At 40.6% G+C, this 12,261-nt stretch overlaps 1 protein-coding gene across 4 annotated transcripts in view; it reads right to left on the reverse strand.

The window, feature by feature from the left end:
• Nucleotides 1-12,261, reverse strand: part of quoa (quattro a) — a 170,008-nt gene that overhangs the window by 29,329 nt on the left and 128,418 nt on the right. For all 4 annotated transcript variants that reach the window (XM_080205043.1, XM_080205041.1, XM_080205042.1 and 1 more), the window contains 6 exons: nt 11,613-11,751; nt 10,915-11,037; nt 5,958-6,149; nt 3,708-4,531; nt 1,367-1,619; nt 302-391 (listed from right to left, as the gene is read on the reverse strand). In XM_080205043.1, the coding sequence (XP_080061169.1) occupies nt 302-391; nt 1,367-1,619; nt 3,708-4,531; nt 5,958-6,149; nt 10,915-11,037; nt 11,613-11,751 (1,621 nt within the window). The remainder of the gene's footprint in view (nt 1-301; nt 392-1,366; nt 1,620-3,707; nt 4,532-5,957; nt 6,150-10,914; nt 11,038-11,612; nt 11,752-12,261) is intronic.

The following is a 12,261-nucleotide window of genomic DNA, read 5'->3' on the forward strand; positions in this document are numbered from 1 at the left end:
CACTGGGACACTATAGCAGAGAGTTTAATTTCCAGCAGACTGGCGTGATGCACCAACTTGAAACACTTCTCAGGAGGGTGGAGCTGAGAAATTTAAACTTGGTTTCTCCCGTGTTTGGAAGCAAAATTGGATTTTAAGGAGACAAATTTTGAACTGCTGTCTCCAGTCAACAGAAGGAAGGGTGTCAGCCTGGATATTGCTTTGAGTTAAATCCGGGAGAACTGGCGAGGAGGCTGAAGGCAGTGAGTGTCTCGGTAATATAAGTGTCCTGCACAACTGCACAGATAATTGAACCACATACTCTGAAGAAGCTGTTGCCGTGGTTGCTGAGTAGGAAATCGGATTGTGGCTTGTTCTTGCTGTACAACGCATACAAATCAAACTGATCCTTCTGGAATGAAAGAGAGTAGGTGAAAACTCTTGTCAAGAACAAAAAAAATCACTTTTGACTCATTTGCTCTATTTTGCATTTAGTTCTGAATGTCATAATCAAATGAATAACAGTTTTGTTTCCAAATAAAACAAGGCTTTATTTTTACCTAGGATTAGAGATTCAAGGCAAGAGCCACTTCGTAGAGGCAAATTAAGCAATAAGATTACTAAAGATTTCCTGAGTTTTTCCTGCTGACAGCACTGCTGTAATTTGTTACAATGGGAAATTGTTCAGCACAATGAGCTGGCAAGACATCGCAGCCGCAGTGTGAATCAGAGAGAGCTACATAAGCCAAAGTAAAACTAAAACATGAAAGGAAATGGGGAAAACCGAGAGCTTTGAAATAATTGTATTAATGCATTTAAGGGGGCTTGATGCATATATAACAAAAAAGAAATGGAAGAATATAGAACTAGCGTGAAGAGTAAATTTTCCAGCCGAGCCTGTGGGGCAGAAGATTTCATAGAATCCCTACAGTGCAGAAGGACACCATTTGGTCCAACAAGCCTGCACCAACCACAATCCCACCAGGCTCTATTCCCATAAAACCATGCATTTATCCTGCTAGTCTTCCTGACACTAAGGGACAACTTAGTGTGGCCAATTCACCTAACCCACACATCTTTGGAGTGTGGAAGGAAACCAGAGCAGCAGGAGGAAATCCATGCAGACAAAGGGAGAACATGCAAACTCCACATAGTCACCCAAAGCTGGAATTGAGCCTGGGTCCCTGGTGTAGTGAGGCAGTGTGCCATCGTGCCACCCATTTGACGGACTATTGAAAGGTTTGTTGACCTCAGGCAGGAATTGCTAATCTCAGAGGCAGATGGTAGGAACAAATAATCCTTCCATAATGTTCATGTTGATAAATAATGCCAGGGGAAGCCTGCTAGTACAGAAACTAAGATAAAATAAATCTTGTTACCAACTCACATGTTTAAGGAAGCAGCGTCCAACTCTGATGGGCTCCCTTGCACAGCCCTCCAACTCTTTCAGGAAGTAACGGCTGTGGAAATCATATAGCTTCTCCAGGTTTCCAAAGATAACTCCTCGTTGTCCCCGCAGATCCTGGGGGAGATCCATGCGCTCCATCTCAGGGAAGTAGTGTTTAACGACATAACCAAGGGAACGGACATACTCTCTCTCCGTAATTAATAACTCTTCCATAATGTGCTGCAGTTTATTACTTAGAATTAAGAAGGAATAAACAGAAACCAAAAATCAGCCTAAAGGAAACCTTATTAACAATTATTTCTAAGACTTAAAAAAAGTAACATATTTATGGATCGACATATTAATTGCCAACTAGGATTTCATTGTTCAGCACGTACATTTTAAAATGCAAAATGTTATTGCCAGGCAGATGAAAATCTTCACATTTTGAGTACTTCAGACTGGATTGTCACATAGTCATGGAGACTGTACAGAGGTCCCAAATGATGGGTGTGACCCAGAGGTCCCACCCCCATTTCTGACCGATCCTATTGTCACCTACTGGGGAAAGGTGCAGGGCATTAATTTCACAAGATAGAAACCAGAACTGAGCAACAGTATTTGAACTTTGTGTTAATTTTCACAGTAGCAAGGACCTTAACCTGCAGTATCAGCCTTACCAATTTGCAGAGTAGTCATAAATGCTTTTGAAGGATGGTATAAAGGTTTTAAGTCCCCTGCCTGGAAAAATTTAAAAATCAGCTTGTCTGTGTCAGTGAGATTTTAAAAAAAACACAATGAAGTTATTTAAATCCCCGGTCCTTTAAAAATTAAAAGACTGCCTGTGCCAATGAGAGTTGACAAAATCTGTTCCAGCAAGCAAACTTGCAAACAGAAGCAGAAGCAGATAAGATTGGTCATTATCACATTGTTAACCACATTTGTAAAATGTTTCAGTTAAATCAGATTTTAGTCTATGATGCTGACACAACTGAAGTAGAAGAAACAAAAAACAGAAAATGCTGGAAAATCTCAGGAAGGTCTCGCAGCATCTGTAAGAAGAAAATAGAGCTAAGGGTTCAAGTCTGGATGACCGTTCATCAGATATGAAGCAGAAGAATGTCTGGGAAGCATATGGAGTGAGAGAGGGAGTAATAGAATGGAAGATAAACAAAGAGCGATGGAAAAATAAATAGTACGAAGTATGTAAGGAATTGAAGTAATTTGCAAAATTTCATGCCCCTCCAACAATTCTGCTGTAGCTTTCAGCGAATGGTTGAAAATTCAATCAAGATTTGAATGTGTTGTAAGTTCCTGTATTTCCACACTGAGACTGACATATTGTTGGCATCTGGCGAGAACAAGGCATACTGCACCAGAACAATTCAAGCTGGGTTCATGACCTGGATCCCAATTAAGAATATAACCATCTCACAAAGGAAAGCATCAGGAGCAGTTTTCATTTGGTTTCCAAGAGATTTTTGCCAAATAAATCCCCCCATGCCCGACATAGCCCCTACAGTTGCAGACATGCCCATGGGAACAAAAAACAGAGGCTCTCCTCGAGAAATTATGAATTTGGGCCAATGTCGGAGGTCCTGAAAGGTCCTGAATTGGTGGTGCATCCCACCAATTCAATTTCAAACTGGCAAGAAATGTCTGCTACCTGATTATCTAGGGATCTGGCAGAGGAGTTAGGGATGAGGATCCAGTCACATTGGTTCCACATCCCTTTTCTCACCACAGTGGGTAGAGGTTCAGGTGAATGCTTGGACAGTATGGCAGCACACTGGTTAGCACTGCTGCCTCACGGTTCCAGCCTTGGGTGACTGTCTTGTGTAGAGTTTGCACATTCTCCCTATGTCAGCATGGAATTTCTCCCACAGTCCAAAGATGCACAAGTTAGGTGGATTAGCCATGCTAAATTGCCCCTTAGTGTCCCAAATATGTAGGTTGGGGGATTAGCAGAGTTAATATGTGAGGTTCTGGGGGTTAGGCCTGGGTAAGATGCTCTGAGAGTTGGTGTAGACTTGATAGGCTGAATGGTCTGCTTTTGCACTGTAAGGATTCTATGATTCTATGAAGCTGACAAATATGGTGCCCATAAAGTGAACTGCTTTGTTCTGAAGGGTACTGGGCCTTCTCATTGTTGCAGCAATTATACCCATTCAAGAAGTGGACAGCACAACACTCCAGATTTGATGGTAGATATGATTTCGGGATTGAGAGGTTGAAATTTAATTGTCCTAAAGTTCACCTCAGGGAACTAAAATGTACTGTTTTCTTATATTAATATATAATGGATAAGTTACTTCCCACATTTCAGACTTAAGATCCTTACGAGGAAATTCTCTTTGTTTTCTTCTTCAATTCCTGCACTGTCCCATGTTCTGAGCTTGGCCCTGGAACTCTTAGGTCAGGACTCATGGCCGCAGTAACACCACTGCTATTTCTGTTCATTGGAGTATTCCTTGTGCATTTGTCTTCGGAGCAGAAACTTGCATGCCGGGACAACTGAAAACATTGTGCTGCCTGCAGAATCTTCTTCGAAGGATAACTTTTGTGTCGAACGGGAGGAGAGAAGACATTATCAGAATACGAAGGGAGAGAACAAATCTGTGAGCTGCTCTTGTCGCTGGAAACCTCACCTGAATGCAGCCACAGGGGCCAGTTAACTGTTGAAGAGTTTGCAGGTGCTCTGTTTGGATTATTTGTTGTGTTTTCTTTATGACTCTGAATGTTCCTGGGAGGCAAAGGCTTACAATTTTCCTCTCTTTGCCACATTACATCATCTTCAAGCCGAGAGCTCCCACACACATGAGAACTACTTGTGACAATATCTTTACTGCCCTTCTGAACAGTGCCCTTTGTCTCTCCATTAATATCCAATGATGGAGTTGTAACAGCTTTCAGGGTCTTCCGACAAAATTCCAGCTTTTCCTCCAGGAGTTGCCGGACCTCCTGACACCTCAGCCAGGTCACGTTCCACATCTTCATCCCTTTAGTACTGTTTAGACTATGAACCTGGCTCTTCACCTGGCGGAATCTTTCCACGGAGTACTCTGCAAACCTCTGATGATAACTCTCAAGATGCTCCAACATTGTTTCGTTGCATGTTCCTGACTGGTTCAAGTAATATTTACATTCCTCGGCAAACTTTGTGGCCTAACGAAAGAGGAAAAACATGCAATGAATGTTCGTTAAAAAAAAGAAAATACCGCAGATGCCAGAATTCTGAAAGGAAAAGAGTAAATCCTGGAAACAAACAGCACATTAATGAATAACTGTGGAAGAAGCAGGTGATCAGGTTTGAAGAAGCTTATTTATTTGCTCTCTGCACAGTTACTGACTGATATTGCATGTTTCCAGCATTTTCTGTTATTTATATTGAATATACCTTTACCTTGCAGAACAAAGTTACCAAATATATATCTTCAACTGTTTCCCTTGGGCTTTTATTGGCTATCTGTGTATTTAGAATCATAGAATCCTACAGTGCAGAAGGAGGCCATTTGGCTCATTGAATTTGCACTGACCGTAATAGCACTTAACCCCATACATTTACCCTAGCTAGTCCCCCTGACACTAAGGGGCAATTTACCATGGCCAAACCACCTAACATCTTTGGACATCCTTTGTCCAAGGAACGTGGATTTTAAACATGTCATAAGGATTTGTCACTTCCCGTATCCACAACATTTTGTAGGGAACAAAACATGCAGGTCAAAATTCTCCACCCTCGTTCACTCTGCCACCACTGCCAGCGAGAATGGAGAATTTGGCATTCAGCCAAATCTCTATTCACAGCAGCAGGACGAGGTCAGCGAATCCCTGCCACATACTAACAGGTAGGCCTACTCTCCAGTTACCCTCATGTGGGGATTCCCCAAAATGTTGAATTTATCTTTGACGAGAGGTTCATGGAAACATCAGAGAAAGGAGGTAAAAGTCACTCCATTTCTCAAGTGTTTCTGTGGAATGGATTCTCAAAGTGAGGCTCAAACCCAACTCCTGATTGAATTCCCAAGCAATATTTGAATGTAAATGATCCAAATGGCCCAGAGGGAAACAGTGACACCCAACTAGAGGCATTCCAGGAAGGGAGAATTGAATTCAACTGGGGTGTCAGAATAGATCCAACATCTACAGATAGTCAGATTAACATCAGGAGAAAGCTGGTTGCAATGATAATCCGGGACAAAATTAACAGTTACTTGGACAAGTGCTCATAAACTTCCAAACAAGTCAACCCTCTTCAATTCTATGGCTGGAAGTTTACCGGCATACTGCCCTGCAATCGGTGTGGGCGAGGCTCGCAGAACAGCATTGGTCTTGGGTGGGATCTTACGAACCTCAGGTAAGCGAGGCAGTAAAATTCCGGCACATACGTTGGTTAGACCTCAGTATAGCTACTTGAAAGTCTTTTACTCTGGAGCGCCAGTCAGTTCTGGCAAGGAAAATTTTGGAACGGTAACTGTGGATTTTATTATACTTTATCTAGCTCATGCAATTTTTAACATCACATGAAGAAATCTCATGAATAAGCCATTTATTTTATAGTTTTTTGAGTTACGATGCTCTTGATGCAAACCTTATCACAGTAGCTGTATAAGTTAACTAGAGCCTCGAGTTCCACCTGACGTCTCTGAGCTCGAATGTGAAAATTGTTCAGCCGTAGTTTGAAATTTTCCACCATATCTCCGAACGCTGCAAACTCAGGATACGAAAAACCATCCAGCTGCTTTGCTTCTTTCAACAGCTCCAAGCCTTTTTTGTGTTCCTGCTGCAATGAACAATTGTGGGGAAATTGGGGAATGAAGGGTGAACAACTGCATTTACATAGCACCTTTAACGAGCCAAGGCACTCCACAAGAGTACTGTTAAAAGTTTAACACTAAGCTGCATAAGGAGCTATTAGAACAGGGAAGGCAGGATTTTTTTTAGAAGTGCCCTTAAAGGAACAGCTAAAGCTAGAGAGGCAGGGAGCTGTAAGGTCGGAATGCAAAAGCTTAGAACAAAATTTTACTTTTACTAAACATTGTTTTGCCCTGTGCCCTCCATTCATTTTGTGCCACTATTAAACTTTCAGCCACATTCTTAACACCTTACATGTAGCTGTTATTCATCCACTCACTGACAAGCTACTTGTAACTCAGGGAGTGAGTGATTAAAGTACCTGAAATCAGCCTTAACATTGGGGACAGATTGAATGCAATGTGCTCAGAACCACAGATCAGCTCAAACATTCCTACAACAAAGTTCAGTTATTACATAAAGTCTGCCTATATCTGATTTTATCATCAATGGGTTCCTAACACTAATTTTGATCATTTCATTGACTTTTTTAATATTGTGAATACAAGAACAAACAAGAATTTTGATTTTTTTTTCCACCAAGTTAGATGAAATATGAATGAAACAAACAGTGGGTTTATCTTTTTTTTATGATTTTCTGTGGTTACTCTTCCATTAGAATATCATAGCATCAAGAAAGTTCTCTCAAATTGTAATTTATGTCATGGCTATGACCACAGACCCATCAACGGAATCTTATCAATTCCATTGTGAAGGATTGTTCATGTTAATTACATAGTTAAAGTTGAAACAGGTATAAATAGGGAGTCAGGGATAGTTTAGCCAAGTTGCTAGATGGCTAGCATGCAGTTCAGAGCAAGTATGAAGGGCTGAATGGCCTACTGCTGCCCCTAATTCTAATAATAATGCCTAGAATGCAGGTTCAATTCCTATACCGGCAGAGATAAACTTGGGGCCTACCTCCTTCCTGGAGTGTGGGAGGCAATGATAACCAGCACTGACAAAAACTGCCAAGAGCTCAGGATGAAGCATCAGCTGACAACAAGCCAAGGGGCTACTTCTGGTGTAGGTCACACATAACATGTAAATTTATAATTAACTACAGGTTCATCCGTTTCTTAAAAAGAGCATATAAGAACATAAGAACTAGGAGCAGGAATAGGTCATAGAGTCATGGAGGCTTACAGCATGGAAACAGGGCCTTTGGCCCAGCTTGTCCATGTCACCCTTTTTTTTTTGAAACCCCTAAGCTAATCCCAATTGTCCGCATTTGGCCCATATCCCTCTATACCCATCTTACCCACGTAACTATCTAAATGCTTTTTAAAAGATAAAATTGTACCCGCTTCTACTACAACCTCTGGCAGCTTGTTGCAGACACTCACCTCCCTCTGTTTGAAAAAATTGCTCCTCTGGATGCTTTTGTATCTCTCCCCTCTCACCTTAAACCTATGCCCTCTAGTTTTACACTCCCCTACCTTTGGGAAAAGATATTGACTATCTACCTTGTCTATGGCCCTCATTATTTTATAGGCCTCTATAAGCTCACCCCTCAGCCTCCTACACTCCAGAGAGAAAAGTCCCAGTTTCTTCAGCGTCTCCTTATAACTCAATAACTCCATCTGGCCTGCTCCACCATTCAGTAAAATCTTGGCTGATCTTTTCATGGACTCAACTCCACTTACCCGCCCACTAACCATAACCCTTAATTCCTTTGCTGTTCAAAAATTTATCTACCCTTGCCTTAAAAACATTCAATGAGGTGGCCTCAACTGCTTCACTGGGCAGGGAATTCACAGATTCACAACCCTTTGTGTGAAGAAGTTCTTCCTCAACTCAGTCCTAAATCTGCTTCCCCTTATTTTGAAGCCATGCCAGCTAGTTCTAGTTTCACCCACCAACTTTCCTGCTTCTTTCTTATCTTTTCCCTTCATAATCTTATATGGTTCTATAAGATCTGCCCTCATTCTTCTGAATTCCAATGAGTATAGCCCCAGTCTACTCAGTCTCTCCTCATAAGCCAACTCTCTCAACTCCGGAATCAATCTAGTGAATCTCCCCTGCACCCCATCCAGTGCCAGTATATCCTTTCTCAAGTAAGGAAACCAAAACCGTACACAGTACTCCAGGTGTGGCCTCACCAGCAACTTACACAGCTACAACACAACCTTACTATTTTTAAACTCCATAAACTCTCTAGTAATAAAGGACAAAATTTCATTTGCCTTCTTAATTATCTGCTGCACCTGCAAACCAACTCATTGACATTCCTGCACAAGGACACCCAGGTCCCTCTGCACAACAGCATGTTGCAATTTTTTATCATTTAAATAATAGTCCATTTTGTTATTATTCTTACCAAAATGGATGACCTCACATTTACCAACATTATTCTCCATCTGCCAGACCCTCGCCCACTCACTTAGACTATCTATATTCCTTTGCAGACTTTCAGCATCCTCTACACACTTTGCTCTGCCACCAATCTTAGTGTCATCTGCGAATTTTGCCAAACCACACTTGATCCCCAACTCCAAATAATTTATGTAAATCATAAATACTGATCCCTGAGGCACACCGCTAGCCACTGATCGCCAACCAGAAAAACACCCATTTACGTTAACCAATCCTCTATCCATGAAAATACATTACCCATAACACTGTGCACCTTTATCTTATGTAGCAATCTTTGGTGTGGCACTTTGTCAAATGCCTTCTGGAAATCCAGGTGCACCACATCCACAGTTGCCCATTGTAATGTTCTCAAAGAATTCCACCAAATTAGTCAAACATGACCTTCCCATTCTGCGTCTTACCAATGGGACAATTTATATCCAGATGTCTCGCTATTTCTTTCTCGATGATAAATTCAAGCACTTTCCCTACTACAAAAGTTAAGCTAACTGGTCTATAGTTATCTGCCTTATATCTACCCCCTTTTTTAAACAGTGGCGTCACATTTGTTGTTTTCCAATCTGCAGGAACCACCCCAGAGTCCAGTGAATTGTGTACATTACCACTAGTGCATTTGCTATTTCTCCTGCAATCTCTTTTAGTACCCTGGGATGCATTCCATCAGGACCAGGAGACTTGTCTACCTTTAGTCCCATTAACTTGGCCAACACTACCTCTTTCGTGATAATGATAGTTTCTAGGTCCTCACCTGCCATAGCCTTCCTATCATCAATTTTTGGCATGTTATTTGTGTTTTCAGCCATGAAGACCAACACAAAATACCTGTTCATTGCCTCAGCCACTTTCTTATTTCCAGTTATTACATCCGCCTTCTCATCCTCTAAAGGACCAATGTTTACTTTAGCCACTCTTTTTTCATTTTATATATTTGTAGAAACTTTTGCTATCTGTTTTTATATTCTGAGCTAGTTTACTCTCATAATCCATCTTACTTTTCTTTATAGCTTTTCGTGCTTTCTGCTGACCTTCAAATATTTCCCAGTCCTCTAGGTTCCCCTAATGTTTGCCATTTTGTATGCATTTTCTTTCAATTTGATACTCTCCTTTATTTCCTTAGATATCCATTGCTGATTATCTCTTTTTCTACAGTCCTTCCTTATCACTGGAATATACTTTTGCTGAGCACTGCTTTGAAAGTCCTCAATTGTCCCACCATAAAGGTTTTGCTCCCAGTCTACTTTAGCCAATCCTTCCCTCATTCCTTTGTAGTCTCCTTTGTTTAAGCCGAACACACTGATATTGGATTTTACCTTCTCTCACTCCATCTGTATTTTAAATTCAACTATACTGTGATCGCTTCTTCCAAGAGGACCCCTAACTGCAAGATTATTAATTATTCCTGTCACATTACATAGGACCAGTTCTCGGATAGCCTGCTCCCTAGTACATTCCATTACATGCTGTATAGATAGGAGAGAGCTGAGGCATTAGGTGTAATGGGAAGAATGCTGTGAGGTTAAATAAGTCAATAAACTCTCAGTGAAGAAAAGCTCTATATCTTGGTTTCAGTCTCACCAGCCAGCTTGGATCTGGTTAACAGTCCATTTAATTAGATAGTTCTCATTTCCTATCCTGCTGTTTGCATTGCTTCTCGGTAGTGTGGCTACTTCAGGAATATTTATTGCATAATATATGTTTTTGCTATGCACCGTGCACATAAACTGACAGCAGCTGTTTGTATTTTAAACAACAAATGGAATCAAACTTGTCCATACATGGAGTAACCCCATGAACGTCTGTCATATTGAGGATTATCTCTTTAGTTTAATAACTAAAAATGCACTATTTTTAGAAGCTATTCAGTGAACACATACCAAGGTATATTTTCTGATTGGTACTACTTCTATAACAACATTACATGATTGTTATAAATCCTATATTCATTTTTATTCAGGTGTTAATCCATTCCAAGGCCAGACTTTTACACTTTCCGATTGGAGAATAAGAATTCAATATTTAAGAGTTTAATCAAATGTCTATTGTTGTTATATATTTTAGTAGTTTTGTGATTGCTTCATGAGCCAGTCATACGATTTAATGGTGATGTCATTAGGTGTTTCACAGGCAGTTTTTTTTGTTTCATTTTCTACACTGTACAGGCAACAGCTCCTGAAATAAATCTGTTATTATTTTGAATCCATCTGTGCAAACCATATCTTTTTCTTTAAACACCACCCCCCCCAGGTAGTTAGGACATTACAATTGCACAATAAAACATATGGGTACAGTCAGTTGAAGCAGTGCTAAATATAACTTACTGTGGCCAGCATAAAGAATCCAGAAAAATTATGCTGTTTTTGTTGCATGGTATCGAGTGAATCTCCATTTGTAATTAAATCCTGCAAATACGATTCACCTTCAGTAAGAAGCCAATTGCTTTGCTGTAGAAAGAGCATAAAGACAATGTCAACGGGGTTTTGCATTCCTCGCTGCCTGTGCCATTGGGGAACCTGATGCAAGGAGCAATCACCATCGGTGGGACCAGAAGATCCCGCCAGTGGGAAGACCAAGAAAATTCAGCCCCAGATCTATTGTTTTCCCTTCATCCACCAAATCAGTCAACTCTGTGAAATATGCTATATTGGTTTTGTTACAATTCAGGAAAAAAAATTCCCATTCTGGGGTGCTGTTGTCTGAAAGGATAAGAGTTAAATAATATAGAATTAATACAGGAATATTAGAAGTTACTTTGGTGCACTTACAGTAAAACATATTTTAACAAGAGTCAAAACCAGCTTACAAACACATGGTTAACTCCCTTCACAATGGTGTGTATTCATTGATGAGAAATAGGTACACCTAAAAAATACTATTCTTGCTACTACACTGGTTGTTACACTAGCATGTAAGCATACAATGATACACCGATAATTAAAACCACAATCAAATAAAAGAACACTAGTCCTCAAGTTTTATTATCTTGCTGAACACTGCCTTGAATAAATTAATCTCAAACCTGTTTGAATTTCTCCTCCAATCTCCTCAAATCCTGCAAGAACTCTAGATGCTGCAGACAATGATTGGACCTCATTACTAGGGTATGGACATTCTCCTCCACCATATTATACAGACATGTTACGGAATCAATGGTGTCCCTGCAAATAAACAGAATGAAAATTTATAAATCCTGCAAGTGAGAAGCTTTAAGTCATATACATTTACAGCTATTAGTGCTGGAAAAGAGATTGTACGCTAAACAACCAGCAAGAGCTTAGTGAACATGAAAATACGTCCAAGTACCAAGTTACTCCACATTTCACTGGCTGGTGGATGATATAGTGAAAAAAACCATGTCTGCTTTGTGGAATGTTTGGGGTTGGGAGGGTACTTTAACTTAACTGATCTGCTGGAAGTTGAGGGTGAGGGTGAGGGTTCGGGGGAACCTGACAAGAGCACAGGGGATCTGGAATTCAGGACTTCCCCCACCCACAGTCAGTGGAATACAACATGTAAATGATATAAATGATGAATACCATGCCTGGACCCCTGCCTGATTCGCAAGCTAGACTTGCAGGTAATTGGAGAACATTGTGGAGATCAGAGACAAAGTTACGTCTGTATTCCAAGGATCAATTCCAGGAGAGGGAGTGATGAATTGCAGGAGA

This window comes from Carcharhinus amblyrhynchos, chromosome 16 (assembly GCF_965287045.1).
Source record: "Carcharhinus amblyrhynchos chromosome 16, sCarAmb.v2.hapA, whole genome shotgun sequence".
Taxonomy (NCBI): domain Eukaryota; kingdom Metazoa; phylum Chordata; class Chondrichthyes; order Carcharhiniformes; family Carcharhinidae; genus Carcharhinus; species Carcharhinus amblyrhynchos.